Source organism: Mustela erminea, chromosome 6 (genome assembly GCF_009829155.1).
Source record: "Mustela erminea isolate mMusErm1 chromosome 6, mMusErm1.Pri, whole genome shotgun sequence".
Classification (NCBI taxonomy): Eukaryota; Metazoa; Chordata; class Mammalia; order Carnivora; family Mustelidae; genus Mustela; species Mustela erminea.
The window spans coordinates 80,796,495-80,814,484 of NC_045619.1; the positions used below are offsets into that span (position 1 = coordinate 80,796,495).

At 38.2% G+C, this 17,990-nt stretch overlaps 1 protein-coding gene across 6 annotated transcripts in view; it reads right to left on the minus strand.

Annotated features, from left to right (window-relative positions):
* Positions 1-17,990, minus strand: part of NELL2 (neural EGFL like 2) — a 399,311-nt gene that overhangs the window by 264,533 nt on the left and 116,788 nt on the right. For all 6 annotated transcript variants that reach the window (XM_032347951.1, XM_032347957.1, XM_032347956.1 and 3 more), the window contains one exon: positions 16,519-16,669. In XM_032347951.1, the coding sequence (XP_032203842.1) occupies positions 16,519-16,669 (151 nt within the window). The remainder of the gene's footprint in view (positions 1-16,518; positions 16,670-17,990) is intronic.

A 17,990-nucleotide genomic window follows, 5' to 3' on the forward strand; every position in this document is an offset into this window, starting at 1 on the left:
TGTGAGGCCCAGCAGCACTCAAGCTGAGAGGAGGCCAGGCAGGGCCAACAGCTCGTAGAGCAAAGCCAGAGCTGCTGTTCGGTCAGGGAACTTGGAGAGCAGTCTGGCTGCAGTTAAGAGAACAAAGGGCTTTACCAGCTTTAGAGCTGCTTCTTCGCCCACTCAGGTGGGGAAGCTAATTCATAGACCCACTCATCACTGATTACAGCCTTCAGCCTGTTCAACCAGGGAACCTGCACAGCCCTTTCAACAGCCCTATGTACAGTGGGTACTTGAAGAGAGAGCACAGCCCAGGGCTTCCTACAACTGGAGAGCAAAACTGGTGGCCTTACTTGACCAGGGAATTCATTGCACACACTGGCTTGATTTGGATCCCCAAACAATGAGCTATACAGGCCCTGAGTCCCATCCCGCAGCCCTGCCAGGGTAGAGAAACGAAGTTATAAGCCCCATCTACAGCTGAATGTAGCACCCAGTCCCAAACATCTATAAAGCCTGACCAGAGAACGCAGGCAACCACAGAGCCCATCCTACAGCCTCACTCTGTTAGGGAACAAAGCCATCAGTCCCATCCAACTGTTTTCTAGCCAGGAGTTTACTCTCCACCCCTCAACCCTGTCCTCAGAGCTCAACCAGCTGCCTTGCCTCAAAACACACTATAATAACAGGCCTGACATACCCAAAGACACTACCAGCAGACACATCCAGAAACCCAAACTGAGCTGACTGGTAAATAACTGCCTCTGCCAAAGCAAACCTATAAAATCTGGAAGGGGGCTTGATCACTCATCTGCACAGATACCAAGAGAGGAAGCAAAGATCACAAAAAATAAATGTGATACCATCAAAAGAAATGAATAAAGCTCCAATAACTGACCCTAAGGAAACTGAGATCTATGAACTTTCAGGCGAAGAATTCAAAACACTTTTTTTAAGGAATTTGGGGGACTATAAGAAAACAGACAACTAAATGAAATTAGAAGAATAATGCATGAACAAAACAGAAGTTTGACAAGGAAATAGCACCATTAAAAAAAAAACTGGAATTGAAAAATACAATAACTGAACTAAAAAATACAACAGAGAGTTTCCAAAACAGACTCAACCATGCAAAAGAAAGAAACAGCAACCTGCAAGATAGGGCACTAGAAATTACCCAGTCAGGAGGGGGGAAAAAAAGAGTAAAGAAAGCCTATGGGAATTATGGGAGACAATGAAAAGAAACAAAATACAGATAATGGGAATTCCAGAAGCAGAAGAAAAAGGGACAAGAACAGAAAGCGCTTTTATTATTTTTTATTTTTTTAAATATTTTATTTATTTATTTGACAGACAGAGATATAAGTAAGCAGAACAGCAGGCAGAGAGAGGGGGAAGCAGGCTCCCAGCTGAGCAGACAGCCTGATGTGGGGCTCGATCCCAGGACCCTGAGATCATAACCCAAGCTGAAGGCAGAGATTTAACCCACTGAGCCACCCAGGTGCCCCCAGAAAGTGCTTTTAAAACAATAACGGATGGAAATTTCCCAAACCAGGGGAGAAAAATGGACATCCAGATCCACAAAGCCCAAAAGACTCCAAATGGAACTACACTGAGACCCATTATAATTAAATTGTCAAAAATCAAAAACAAAACAAAACAAAAAACCTTTTAAGAGGAGCAAGAGAAGACAGAAATTACATGCAAGAGAATCTCCCTCCATAAGATTATCAGCAAATTTCTCAACAGAAACTTTTCAAGCCAGAGGAAAATACTGAAAGAAAATGACTATCAAACAAGAATTCTATACCTGGCAAAACAGTTCTTCAGAAGTAAGGAATGGATAAAGACTTTTCCAAACAAACAAAACCTGAGGGAATTCATTCCAATCAGATATGTCTTACAAGAAATGCTAAAAGGAATGTAGTTCTTTGAGTGGAAGTTATTAAAATCATGAAAACATAAAAAAGGTAGTATCGAGCTCACCAGTAATGGTAAATAAGTAGTCATGGTTAGATTCTGCAGTATGATAATAAGGGTGTATAATTCACTTACAACTCTAGTTTAAACGTTTAAAAAAATGAACATAGTAAAAATGAGCATAACTGTAATAACTGTTACTAGTCACACAGTATTAAAAACATGTAAACCATAATAGCAACAATCTAAAATGCGAGGAGAAGTAAAAGTGTAATGTTTATGAATTCTATTGAAGCTACTTTGTCAGTTTCAAGTAGGGTATTATAAATTTAAGATACTTTATGTAATCCTCATGGTAACCACAAAGGAAAATCCGGTAGTAATTACACAAAATAACACAATAAAGAAATTAAAGGATGTTTATGCTAAGTGAAATAAGTCAATCAGAGAAAGACAATTATCATATGACCTCACTGATACGTGAAATTTAAGAAACAAGGGAGAGAATCATAGGGGAAGAGAGGGAAAAAATGAGACATGATGAAACCAGAGAGAGAAAAAAAACATAAAAGAGACTCTTAATCATAGGAAACAAACCGAGGGTTGCTGGGGTGGCGGTGAGGGCGTGGAGGAACGGAGTAAATGGGTGATGAACACAGGGGAAGGTATGTATTGTAATGAGCACTGGGTATTATATGAGACTGAAGAATCGCAGACCTATACCCCTGAAACAAACAATACATTCTATGTTAATTAATTAAATTTAAATAAAATCTTTAAAAAGAAAAATAAATACTAATTGTTCAAATGCAAAAAAAATACAAATAAAAAAATCAAGATGCTGACACCAAAAGATATCAAAACACAAGAAAAGACAACAGGATAAGGAACAGAAAACAACCAACAATGGCAACAGTAAGTCCTTACTTATCAATAATTGCTTCAAACATAAATTCACCAATTAAAATATTTTAAAAGGATAAACAGATAAAAAATCCCAAAATCTGACAACATGTTGCCTACAAAAGACTCACTTTAGCCTTAGGGACACACACAGACTGAGCATGAAGGGATGGAAAAGACATTCCAAACTAAGAGTGACCAACAAAATCAGGGTAGCTATACTTCTTTCAGATAAACTAGTTTTAAACTGGGGAAAAAAAAAAAAAAGGAAAAATAGACCAAGAAGATCATTATATAATGATAAAGGTGTTGATACATCAAAAAGATATAACAATTGTAAATATTTATTCACTCAACATTGGAGTACCTATATGTATAAAACAAAATCTAACAGAGCTAAAAGGAGAAGTAAACAATAGTGCAATAGGTGGGGATTTTAACATCCTACCTTCAACAACGGATAGATCATCTAGACAGAGAATAGTAAGGAAACAGCGGATTTGAACAATATAGACCAAATGGATTTAACAGATATTTATAGAACATTCTATCCAATAAAAGCTGAATACACATTCTTCTCAAAAAAACACATGGAACATTTTCCAAGATAGACAATTCGACAGGCCATGTAACAATCTTAGCAAATTAAAGAAAATTGAAATCGTACCAGTATGTTCTCTGACCACAATGGCATAAACTAGAAATCAATAAAAAGAAGAAAACTGGAGGGGCACCTGCATGGCTCAGTGGGTTAAAGCCTCTGCCTTCGGCTCAGGTCATGATGATCTCAGGGTCCTGGGATCGGGCCCCGCATCGGGCTCTCTCTGCTCAACAGAGAGCCTGCTTCCTCCTCTCTCTTTCTGCCTGCCTCTCTGCCTACTTGTGATCTCTTTCAAATAAGTAAGAAAAAAAAAAAAAAATTAAAAAAAAAAAAGAAAGAAAGAAAACTGGAAAATTCACAAACACATGGAACTTAAACAACCACTCTCCTGAACAACCAATAAAGAAGAAATTAATGGAAAAAGAAAAGAGTTTCTTAAGGCAAAAACACAACAAACCAGAACTTACATATGCAGCAAAAGCAATTCCAAGAAGGAAGTTCATTGCAATAAATGTCTACATTAAGAAACAAGAAAGAGGGGTGCCTGCGTGGCTCAGTGGGTTAAGCATCTGCCCTTGGTTCAGGTCATGATCCCAGAGTCCTTTGACTGAGCCCCACAACAGGATTCCTGCTCAGCAAGAAGTCTGTTTCTTCCTCCCCCTCCTCTTGCACTCCTGCTTGCTCATTCTCTCTCCCCGACTCAAATAAATAAAATCTTTAAAAAAAAAAAAAAAAGAAAAGAAAGAGGGCCACCTGGGTGGCTCAGTGGGTTAAGCCTCTGCCTTCGGCTCAGGTCTTGATCTCAGAGTTGTGGGATCGAGCCCTGCATCAGGCTCTCTGCTCAGCAGGGAGCCTGCTTCCTCCTCTCTCTCTGACTATCTGTCTGCCTACTTGTGATCTCTATCTGTCAAATAAATAAATAAAATCTTTAAAAAAAAAAAAAAGAAAGAAAGAAAGAAAGAAGAAGAAGCAACAAAGATCCCAAATAAGCATCCTAACTCTGTATCTTAAAAGGAACTAGAAAAAGAAGAATAAGCTGGGCCCAATATTAGCAGAAGAAAGAAAATAACTGATAAGATAAAAATAAATAAATAAAATAGAGAAACACTAGAGAAGATTAACTAAACTAAGAGTTGATTCTATGAAAAGATAAACAAAATTGAAAAAAACAAAAAACAAAAAAACAAAAAACCCTAGCTAGGCTAACCCAAGAAGAAAGAGAAAGGACTCAAATCAAAAAAATGATAAATAGGGGCGCCTCGGTGGCTCCATGGGCTAAAGCCTCTGCCTTTGGCTCAGGTCATGATCCCAGGGTTCTGGGATCAAGCCCCGCATCGTGCTCTCTGCTCAGCAGGGAGCCTGCTTCCCTCCCCATCTCTCTCTCTGCCTGCCTCTCTGCTTACTTGTGATCTCTATCTGTCAAATAAATGAATAAAATCTTTTAAAAAATTATAAATAAAAAAACAACACAAGGTTGCTGGAGGGGATGGGGTGCGAGGGATGGGGTGGCTGGGTGATGGACATTGGAGAGGGTATGTGCTATAGTGAGTGCTGTGAATTGTGCAGGACTGATGATTCACAGACCTGTACCCCTGAAACAATAACACATTATATGCTGATTTAAAAAAAAAGATATTGGTAAAGAGTAAGGCATTGTAATCCTAAATAAATGTTGGCTTTATCACCTGTGGGAAAAGAGAGAAAATGGAGATGAAACTGTCAAGAGCCAAATCTAAATCAATCTATATTGCAAATTGTTAAAAAGTGGTATTTTCTATCAAAATATAATAACCACCCACACTTCCACTGTGTTAAAGGTAATACCTATTTCTAAAAATGAACTCCTGAGCACATGTAAACATTTTTAAGTGTGGAAAAAAAAAAAGGGGGCGGGGGGCACATTACAACATACATTACAGAAATTCAAAGAATCAGAAGAGGCTACTGTGAACAACTATACCCCAACAAACTGGACAACATAGAAGAAATGGAAAAATTCTTAGAAACACACAACTTACCAAGAAGGAATCAGGGGAAAAAACAGAAAATCTGAATAGACAAATTACTAGTAACAAAACTGAATCAGTAATCAAAAATCTTCCAATAAAGAAAAGCCCAGGACCATACGGCTTCACTGGTGAATTTTACCAAACATTCAAAGAATTAACACCAATTCTTCTCAAATCATTCCAAAAAATCAAAGATGATGGAATATTTTCAAACTCATTTTAGAAGGCAAGTATTTTCCTGACACCAAAACCAGAAAAAGACACTACTAGAAGTGAAACTATCAGCCAATGATGAATATAGATAAAAAATTCTCAATAAAAGACTAACAAACCAATTCAGCAGCATGTTAAAAAGATCATTCATCATGATAAAGTGGGATTTATTGAGGTATGCAAGGATGGTTCAATATATGCAAATCAACCAATGTGATACATGACATTAATAGAATGAATAAAATATGATAACCTCAATAGACAAAGGAAAAAATCATTTGGCAAAATTCCATACCCATTCATGATAAAAACTCTTTAAAATAAATTAGGCATAAAAGGAACATATCTCAACATAATTAAGGTTACAAAGAAAGTGCACAGCTAATATCAGTCAGCTGAAATTTTCTTCTTTTCCTTAAATTTTCTAACTGACTTTCTCTTCTCTTTCAGGGAGGAGAAAATAATGTATTTTTTCTTCACTGTATCATTAACATAATCCCATCCTATAGAGATAGGATTATCAGGTAAGAAAATTTAGTATATCAAAAATACCATAAAGACTTTAATGCAGATGAAGAATACAGATGACATAGAGTTAATGTCCTCATTACATGGAACTCATTTAAACCAAAAAGTGTTTATGCAAGCACATTACTGGTACAAAAATAAGCAGACTGACTAATGAAACAGGAGAGTCGGGATTGATTTTTTTTTTTTTTGGGTGTGTGTGTGTGTGTGTGTGTGTGAGAGAGAGAGAGAGAGAGAGTGAGAGACAGCATAAGGAGGAGAGGATCAGAGGGAGAAGCAGACTACCCCTGCTGAGCAGGGAGCCTGATGCAGGACTTGATCCCAAGACTCCACAATCATGATCTGAGTCAAAGGCAGTTGCCTAACCAACTGAGCCACCTAGGCACTCCAGGACTGATTTTTTTTTTTTTAAGATTTTATTTATTTATTTGACAGAGAGAAATCACAAGTAGGCAGAGAGGCAGGCAAAGAGAGAGGAGGAAGCAGGATCCCCGCTGAGCAGAGAGCCCGATGCGGGGCTCGATCCCAGGACACTGGGATCATGACCTGAGCCGAAGGCAGAGGCTTTAGTCCACTGAGACACCCAGGCGCCCCTGATTTTTAATATCAGTATAAGACTGCATTTATGATGAAGGAGTTGCTGTTGAAGGGAGGGGAAAGAGTTAAAAGATGTGAAATAGTTATCTGTTTAAAAAAATGTTTAGAGCTTCATTTTTTAACCTAAAATAAATTTTAGATGGCTTCAAGCATTAGATGAAAAGGAAACCATGAAAAAAATACGTATTTAATAAAAAAGACTATCTGAGGGAGCCTGGGTGGCTCAGTGGATTAAAGCCTTTGCCTTCGGCTCAGGTCATGGTCCCAGGGTCCTGGGATTGAGTCCTGCATCGGGCTCTCTGCTCCGCGGGGAGCCTGCTTCCTCCTCTCTCTCTGCCTGCCTCTCTGCCTACTTGTGATCTCTGTCTGTCAAATACATAAATAAAAAATCTTAAAAACAAAAAAACAACAACAAAAAAAAGACTATCTGACCTAAAGGCAATGGGGGAAAGCTACTACGCCCTAAATTTTTGACATGTCAGCATCTTCAAAAATGGTAGGAAGGGAAAAAATGAAGTCACAAGTGTTGATCAAAGAAAAAAAAAAAAAAAAGAACTAAAATAATTCTCAAACTTTCCATTCCTGAGGAAATATTTAGAAAAATCTTTTCATCATTAGAAGTATTCTTTTTTAATGCCAGAAAAAAAAAATAATAAATAAATAAAAAAGAAGCAAACTGATCATTAATAGCTACATGGGCCAATTATTTCTAATGAACAATTAACCTTTACTATCACATAAAAAGAAGTAACATGGCAATGTAGAAAGGGGAAGCACAAAAATATTCAAGCAGGAACACCAGGTTGATTTCCTCAAACATGTGAGGCTTGACCCTCAGAAACAGTTGCCTACACAACAGCCAAGTCACTGGTAGTCGCACATCTGGAGTAAAGAGTAGATGCAAAGAGGCTACGAGATGGATATGGCAGAAGGGTCTTGTGTTTGTCTACGATATTTGGGGCCTGATACCTGAACACGGTCAAACAGGATGGAGGACTACAAATACTCCTGGTCCTCTGCATCTCTCAGGAGGTAAATACCCAAAATGTATGATGGGAGTGGATATGGGGGGTGGGGGCAGCAGCAGAACTGATTCACTCCTTGGTCCTGCAGCAAGAGTGGCACCCGTACAGGAAGGAAAACAGGGCCTCAGTTCTTCAGTACGAAAGAGAGATCTGTGCTCCATGAAATAATCTCTCTATTTTAAAATGTGTACTTGCTTTCATCACTTTATCTATGTATAAATTTGGTACACACAAACTATGAGAAATCCCATTTGCTTGCTGTCTTAACTTTGTTTCTTTGATGAGCAATTTACCATGCTTACTTGGTAGTGATATATGCATGCTTAACCACCTCAGAATATACATTGCAGCTTTTCTAATAAAGTGGGGGGGAGGGTCAAAATACACATTAAGATGTAATTTTATTTGAGATATAAATAATGATAAACATACTTTAAGAGAATAGAATATGAAGTTTTTGTGAATTATGAAGAACTTGGGGTTTGAAATTTTAGCTTATAAGTCCTATTACCTTTAACATTATTTATTAAGCAATGTGCAATGAAAAAGTAAAGGGTGTAGTAGCTGTTATATCAGTCTGTTAATTTTATCCATGATAAACAGTCATCTTTTAGTTCAGAACCATTAAGCCAAGCAAATATTGCCAGCAAGTTTAATTTTTACTTAGTAATGTCAAGAAAGAGAAATGGCTTACTACATGACAAGCACTCACAAATATGAAGATACATTTTATCAGCCTCATACATAAATACATTCTTACTCATCCAGAATGTATAATAATTAATACTAAGAGAGTAGGAAAAAAAATCTCATTTATTTCACCTCAACTTTATTAATATGGAAGATGATGGCAGACTACAAGACAGTTTGTATTTATTTGCAAAGCTACTGCCACAAATTCTTCCCATGTATTTGTAAAGCAAATTTATAGAACATGGAGGAAGAGAACAGAGTCATTTTGCAACTTGGGGAGATTTTTCGTTTATTTTAACTTATAAATATACTTTGCTTTTCAGTGAGTGTTTACGGTTTTCATGTCTCTCTTCTAAATCTCCTGTATAAATAGATAAGCGAATCAGTCTCTTGGAATTATTTCTCTATTTTATTTTTTCCCTTTTGAAATGCAATAGTCAGAAAACCATAATGATGAGAGAATTCTCTGATCTGCCTGAACGTCTTCATTCTTTCAGACATAAAGTGTCATATATTATGGTTTGTTGTTTCAGATCATACTGGTATTAGCCAAATAGACACAGAGACAGCTGAAGAGTCTACCAGCTTTTTACACTGTGCTCACAGAAAGTCTGTGATCTAATTTTTAATAATAGCCCCTACTTGAAAAATACTGTTGGAAACACCATTGAAGTCTCAGCTGGGAGGCCAAGTAAGACTACTCACAGAACACCAGGACACTGCTGATGAGGTTCCCCACAGTTTTGTAATCATGTAACTTTGAAGCTGTATTTCAGTACCAAGGTTTGACTTAAGCCCTCTTCCAATTCTGAGATGTTGTGATGTCTGTCTTTCCTACTTCCGTCTTGCCGTTTGTGCACTTCAGATACCCCAGAATCCAGAGTGGGTCTATTAGTCTCAGATGTCCAAACCAACAAAGTTGTGTGATTAGGCTTCCAGCCTGAACGCACCGGCTGAGACGTTGCCATATAGCTCATTACAGGTGTCGCTATTCTCTAAGAATGGGACTTACAGCCGTTTCAAGGCAGTGACTGCCAGTTAGTGAAAGTCTCACACTAGAGCTAATGACATTTCAGAATAGATTAGGCAGCCTGCATCAATATAGCAATTTCAGCATTCTTCAGGTCCTTTGCCCTAGCTTGATTAAAACTTTGTGACGTTACTAATGATTCCTGGTGCACTCATGATGATCTTTCTCTTGATCTTTCATGTATTACTTCATCCATCAAATAATTATTTACCATGTAATGCTGTGTGACAACATGGTACATGAAATGGGGTTTATAAGAACAATGCACAATCCTTAACAGCAAGAAAAAAAAAAAAGACAAATCTTAAAATATAATCAGGATTTGTTATCAACTATGTACAACTGGTGTACAACTATGTACACCTGGGAAAAAGACCAGAAAGCTGCATCCCAGAGTGTAACCGTGGTTATCTCTAGATGCCAGGACTAAGGTAGTAGTGTTCGTAAATGTCCAACAATTGGCTCTCTGTTCTCTAGAGAAATAATTCTAAAATATTTGTTCATTGTATAAGAAAGATGGAACAAAGACTGAAACAAATAATATTTATAAATTAAAATACATCCAGAAGTAAAGTCCCTGCTTTGTAGCATTTGCTGATTTCCACGCTGTTAAGTACTCACACCGTGGCCTACTTTAAGCTATCATAATAATGACAACTCACAAAGTTTCAACTCCCATAAGCCAGTATGAATAAACATCAGCACACCACTGATTGGCTGAGCCGCAACTTCTTCTCCTTCTTTTTTTCAAAATGTTTTTAATGATAATAGTGGTTGCCCCCAGGGATAGAAAGCAGGTGGCTGGGGACAGGGAGAGAGGTGGACTTTTCTTCTCTATAACCTGCTGTGCCTTTTAAATTTTGAACCATGTGATGTACTACCAATTCAAAAAAAAAAAAAAAATTAAAACTTAAATTAAAAAGTCCTCAATAAATATTTATTACAATTGTGATCAAAGGCAGCAAATGAAATTTTTAGTATCCGATATACAACTAATACATATGTGTATACATGCAGCACATAAATAACAATATAAGATGTTATACATCAGAATGCCAGAAAGAGTGGCACAAATTTAAAAACTGCATTGGAGGCAAATGCAGTAAGAAAGTCATGTAAACTAGAAAGGTCAAGAAAAGCTCTCTGGAGATGTAAGCAGAATTCTGAAATATGGGCAGCATTTGGACAAGAAGAGGGAAAGCACGGAAGTGACACACTGATGATGAGCAGACTGGCCGTGTGCCTGGCATTAACACATCACTTTTTTTTCATCTCTGCCCATGCTGAAGCTGATATTCATGCCCGTTTCTCTTTCTTAGGGACTTGTGCCTACTTAATTTGGCACCCGAACAGTCTGGTAGCCAGGCTCTCCTGGCAATCAGCCGGGATCGCAATACGATTGGCATCAGGGACTGACATAAAGGAGAGAAGTAGTTTCACATTTGTGGTAAGAATATTAATGTTTACTTAGTAACTGGTCTATAGCAGGCACCCTGTGGTCTAACCCACGAAGCCTAAGTCACAGGAAGAACTCAAGTTCTTGTTTGTGCTTCCTACCTGGCCTGTAAGAACATGTGCTTGGATGAAGCATCACAAACTCTCCCCATCAACCCCAAATGCAACTAGAAAATGAGCTTCCCCAAGGCACGGAAGAGCTCTTCTGTGAACTAGAAGGACCTTATGGAGAGCTGGACCTGCTCCTAATCCCCACCAGTTAAAGGATCAACTCTCCGCTGAGACAGGCGTTTTTCAACATTTAACTAGTACATATAGCTAACCAATCTGTGGAGCACATAAATTCATTTCACTTTATCCAGAGACAGATTTTGCAAACCAGCTTATTTTAGTGGATACCTCAGGTACTTACACTGATCAGAATTAAATACTTTTTGGACACTTCGGATTTTTTAATGGCAGAAATAAGAATCTGATTATCTCTATTTTTATTTGTATCCAATGATAGGATAATCTTTGGTTATTAAAAACTGGATTATAGGGGCACCTGGGTGGCTCAGTGGGTTAAAGCCTCCGGCTTAGGTAATGGTCCCAGGGTCCTGGGATCAAGCCCCGCATTGGGCTTTATGCTCAGCAGGGAACTTGCTTCCCCCCCGCCCCTGCCTGCCTTTCTGCCTACTTGTGATCTCTGTCATATAAATAAATAAAATCTTAAAAAAAAAAACAAACTTGATTATTAATGAGGATTTGTTGGCATGGGAAAATCCTCAAGATATTTTGTTAATTTTAAAACATTGTAAAATATCATGTACAGTAGGATTCAACTTTTAAAATACTATACATCTACCCTCATGTAGACCTTTATAACTGAAAGTATTAGTAGAAAATATTCCCAGGTGGTAAACTACAGATGATTTTTATTTCCTTTTTGGTAATTTTCCTCATTTGCAAAATTTCCTATAAATAACATATACAACGTTTGAAATTTGTAGCATAATTAAAAATTTCCACATTCTATGGAATCCATTCAGCAATATGTCATCTACTTCCTGAGGAATAGCATGGCCCTACTCTTGAGAACTGCCTCCTTCAGGCAGAAATGTGCGTCTTCTATTCAGCTGTGTCCTTGTTAGGCTCCTCAATTTTCACATAAAATGTCAGTATTTCCTCCAACTCAATTCCTATTGCTGTTCACTCAACATTTAACTCTCACTGAGGTGTCAAAATAGCTACAATTGGAATATTTACTAGGGAAGTCTAACCTGAATTCAGTATTACTCTGAGGAAATCAATTTATATGGAATATTGCCTTAAGGTCATGGTCTTTTATCAGAATTTCATATTGGAGGCACTATGGGGATAAGAATATTAGTAGGAAAATTTGGCTGCACAATATCAAGGGTGCCGTATGGTTTCAAAGACCTTCACACCCTGACACAAGTTCCTGACATCCCTGTAGCTTTGCTTTTCCCAAAGTGCATTACAGCATGATGTCACCAACTGAGGTGAAGCCCTCTAAACTCGTTTCTCTAAAGACACTCACTCTATCCTGTCCAAAAGCATCTCTGGTCTTGGAACCAAGAATAACTGCATTATCTTAATCATCTAACTGGGTTTCTATTTTTCCTTTGCCCTGACTTTCATATTTCACTTTACTCTTATCTTGTTGTCCTACAGAAATCTCTATAAACCACCTTATATTTTTAGTGAAAGAAAGCAGAGAATAAATAAATAAGTGTTCAGGAAATGATGAAATTAAAAATATGAGTCAGAACAAGATGAAGGGAAGAAAGATAACAATACCAAAACACACACACACACACACACCCCACAACCAAGATCTGTCAGGGTGCTGGCAGGTTAGGACTTATCACAGTGTACTGGTAAAAACACCACACTCGAGAGTCTGAATAAATGGATGTGGGTTCAGATTCTGTCACTAACTAGCTAAGTGATGCTGTGAATTAAGGGGGCAGAAAAGAACCAAGTTGAACAACCACCCACAGACACTCATCCAGCATTCTGGCTCTGTAGTGCAATGACCTGAGTTTAAACCCTACCTCCACTTGGTTTTGGGAACCTCCAACAACTTAAGCTCTCTGGGCTTGGATTTCTTATCTGTGAAATGGGAATTGGCGTATTGACTTTGTATAATTATGGCACTTCTGTGGCATCTTTTCCTCTAGTGTTCTCAAGCACCTTATATGAACTTAGAGATGATGAACCTGAGGCACTGAAGAGGTAAGCCATTTGCACAAGGTCACGAGGCCAGTGAGTGTTAGAGCTAGGACAGGAATGCATGCAGTGCCCCTCTTGACCTGCACTCTTAACCACTCATCAGTGCTGAGGATCAAATGAGCCAATGCACAGTGTCTTTAATAACTGCCAGCTTACTAAACAAATAAAAAGTGCCTTACAAATCAAAATGATTTTTTTTATAACACAGAAAGATATACTATATCTCAAATATGCTTTTTAGGTAAGTGTTATCAAACTCATAGATGATATAAAGAAAGAATAAGTAAAACAAGGAATTACAGAATTAATATTGAATGTAACAAGTATAACTAGAAAGCCCAAGAGTTGAGCACAAAAATGTATGTATAAATATATGCCTTATGGTGTTATTTATTAAAGTTAAAAAAGGAAATGAGCTAAATATCCAAAGTAAGGGACTGATTAAATAAAACATGACATATCTATACACACAGACAAAAGGACTAAAGCAAAATATGACAGAATGTCAACATTGGTCTCCTTTTGGTAATACAATTTGTAGTTTTTCTATTTCTTTACACTTGTCCGCTTTCCATATTTTCTACAATGAAAATATATTGCCATATTGATTTAAAAAAAAAAACAAATATTCTCTTTCATTGAAATAACTCAATATAAATTCTCATGTGTTTTCACACATCTACTTCACAGGCAGAGTAAGAAAAAAATCCACCAGACAGCAAGTCATTCTTCCTCAGATCTTTCATCAAGAATCTACCCGATTATGATCAGGTATTTCAGAGTTCCACATACTTACTGTTTAAGATGCTAAAAATAATTTTCAAACCATCTCAGTAAGCATTAGATTGAAAGTGTATAGATTACAAGAAGTCTGTGCTGGTCAAACATTTGTACAGTTATTCATTATATTCAACTCCAGGGACAAACAAAAACATTGCCCATCTGGGACGCATATAGATGAGGGCAGTGGACCTTGTGAAATGCTGCCAGTTAAGTCTAGAGGAGCAGATGGAGTAAGTACCCAGCGCTGGCTACTCAGCTCCGAGACAAGGGGGGTAAGATGGGAGGCTGCAGTAGCCATCGTGGATATAAGGATATGCCATCTGGAAGGAGGCTGGATGAGTTCCATGTGGGGAAAAGTTACCCAGCAGAAAAATCTAATGTCCAAAATACAGGAGAAAATTTTTTTTCAGTATCATAAATAAACAGCACTAGAGAAGCCTGGGTGGCTCAGTCAGTTAAGTGTCCAAATCTTGATTTCAGCTCAGGTCATGATCTTAGGGTCCTGGGATCGAGCTCTGTGTCAGGCTCTGTGCTCAGTGGGGAGTCTGCTTGAGGATTCTCTCCCTCTCCCTGTGTGCCTCCCTTTACTCATGCTCTCTCTCTCTCTTGCAAATAAATACATCTTAAAAAGAAGGAGGAGGAGGAGGAGGATAAAGAATCAGCAATAAATCAGGCTGCTCTATAAAGGAACAATGTTCCTTTATTAAATGTGAATTATGTTGCCTAAAGCCCAGGTGAGATAGGCAAAATCAAAGCACTGTAAGCAAGGAGTTCAGGTATCAATTACTTGAAGACAAGGCCTATCCCTGGCACCAGAAACAAACCAAGAAGAAAAGCCCGAGTGAACCTTTGAAGATGGCACCTCTCCTTTTCTTGCTCTGCCTTAAAGGTCTTAATCCAATTACCAAGTGAACTCTAGTGTGGCGCCCTCCTCTCAATCATAGGTCAGAACTTAGAGGAGGAAAGAAGCCCAAGTGAGGGGCCTAGGAAGTTATGCCAACCCTCTGGGGCTACAGATGGAACAAGGCAGGGCCTTAATAGAATAATCCAGGTAGAGTGTGATCAGGTACCTGCTCTCTACATCAGCATGCTCTATTTTGTTCTCCACACATTCATGCTTCTGTTTGCTCTTTAGTATTAAGGTTCATTTTTATTTATTTCTTTTTAAATATTTTATTTATTTATTTGACAGACAGAGATCACAGGTAGGCAGAGAGGCAGGCAGAGAGAGAGGGGGAAGCAGGCTCCCTGCTGAGCAGAGAGCCCAATGCAGGGCTCGATCCCAGGACTCTAGGAACATGACCTAAGCCGAAGACAGAGGCTTTAACCCACTGAGCCATCCAGGCGCCCCAGTATTTAATAAAGGTTTATAAAGACCTAGGTTGCCTCATCTCTGATAAGATAAACCAAGAAAAGAGGGTTTCTGCCCACACCTGAAAAGGATCATTAAAACCTCTTATATATTTTAAACACTTGACATATATAAACTCTTTAATCTTCACCACAAGCTATGAAATAGGCTATCACTATTCCCATTTCACAACTGAGAAAACTGTATTACTAAAGAAAGGCTATGTGACTTGCTCAAGGTCCACAGTTAGTAAGTCATGGAGTGGGTATTCAAAACGTGAAAATGAAGGAACTTGCACTATCAGAACTGTAGTTATTCTTTCACAAATGAATCATTTAGGGGATGCCTCGGTGGCCCAGTCAGTTAAGGATCCAACTCTTGGTTTCAGTTCAGGTCATGATCTCGGGGACCTGGGACAGAGCCCCACATCAGACTCCACACTCAGCTTGAAGTCTGCCTGAAGATTCTCACCCTCTGCCCCTCCCCTACTCACTCACAAGCACGCACGATCATATGCTCTCTCTCTCAAATAAATACATCTTTAAAAAAAAAAAAAAAGGAAGGAATCATTTGGAGATGTTTGCTATTATTCAGTAACCATCTCTGTTTACACAGAGTCATGAATGACTCTTCTGCTCCTTCCCCTCCCCTCCCCCTCACCATTACTCCCACAAACTCTCCTAATCATGCTTCTACACATGTGCGAAGCTGGGACATACTAGATAGTATTTTAATTTAATACACATCCAAGAACACAGTTGTAACTGCTGCTGTCTGAGAGGTGCGTCAAAAAAGCAGTTATCTGTCAATGGCTAAAACTATAAGACTATTAAATTCTAGACCCAGGGAATTTCCTAAAGAAATTGAATATAGTATTTTTGTGGCTATTCACAAATTAAGAAGAAATATGTTTGTCTTTAACACTGAGGAAGAAATTTCATGAGGAATTTAGTCACTAATAAGTGTGTCTTAGGAATGGTGATTTTTGTGTGCTTTTAGCAACATCCATCTCCGTCTGCATCTTAGCTGATCTCAATTACTGGTGTTGGTGATTTTGCATAATGTAGCAAAATTATTCGAGCTGTTGCCTACCAATCTTGTGTAGAGTATATCTTGCTTTTGTTTACTTCTTCTGAATATGTTCATTTAACTATGTATAACGAAAACACGAAAACCCCAGCAGCCACACTCACCTGTGATCCAAGTGGTGAATGGAGAGAATAACTCCAGAATTTAAGTGGGTCTGTTTTAGAGTCACCAAAACAGTAAACTCATGTTTATTTCTCAGCTTCTGAAAAAACTGCTCAGCTGTGGCGGTGGAAGCCTTTATACTTCTGGGAGTATCTAAAAAAAGGAAAGATACACTAAATAGACTAAAATTTGATTTTACAAAGTATCTTTTCCATGCAGCATCTTTCAAAAAAACATTATCAAGTAACAACTGATACACTAAGTTTCAGACTCTTTAAACAAGACTTAAATGCTACATAGTTAATAGAACACCAGATAGTCAACCAATTACTAAACTTTTGTTCCAGGAATCTTTTTTTCAAAAATGTCCCCTTTGAGGCAAAGAATCAAAGAAGTCTGTTTGAAGAAGTGTGCTCCCAAGTTTTCTCCTGACATATTTTATCCTGGATACCACAACCACGTCAGTGTCAACCATGAGCAAAAAGATGTACTTCCTAGAATAGGACCTAAAAGACCATGATAGAGCCATTTAGCTTTTCTGACACCTCATGACGGAAAACGGGATTTAAATCTATGTGTCACCTTCCACATTGATGTCTTTAGCCAGAAGGCATGCTATAAATAGATTTTTTAAAAGATCATTGAAATTAGTCACTCTCAGCCTTCTGTGCAGTGGATGAAACATTAAGATCAAATTGTCTTACCATATTGTTCAAAGAAATACATAGAACTTCATTCCAATGTCCCTCTCTCCAGACTCCCAGAAAGCCTAACCAAGGAAGGTAAGCCCTGGAAGAGCAGAAACTTGGACCCTACACTTCTACCTCATTTAGTCTTGCACTCCACCTCAGGACCCAGAGGGTATGGGGGCAATACAGATAGAAATGGATTTAGTGGGTAGAAAAAAACCTATCATTCAAGCCATCTGCTAACTGAGCAGAAGGCTCTCCTATTCATAGTATATGCAAAGAGTTGCTGGGAGCCAGAAAAAGTTTCCGTTGTTATCAAACCATTCTCCTCGTTTCTATGCTTTAGACTAGGTAGACTAAGTAACTATACTCACTTTAGACTAGGTAGTCTAGGTAACTACTAGGTTAAGTAGTTCTCAATGGAAAAACTACCAGCATTTAGAAAGAACAATCCCTCTTTATGCAAAACTGTCCCATATGTTGCAGAACATTTAACCCCCTTGGTCCGGGTCCAGTAAATGCCAGTGACACCTGACTCCAGTCATTATGACAACCCAAAGTTCTCCCACACATTTCCAAGCATTCCCTCAGCAGCAGTAGAGCAGAAATCTTACTGAAAACCACAACCTCAATGAAACAGATTATAGGATTAGTCCAAAGTTTCATACCTTTCTAGCCCCACAAATTTATGGAATAAAGATGTATCCATCTGTGATCTGTGTCCATCACCAAGAGTGAACAGACATGGAAAAGTCCTCAAAATACCCATAAAATAGAGGAAGGGT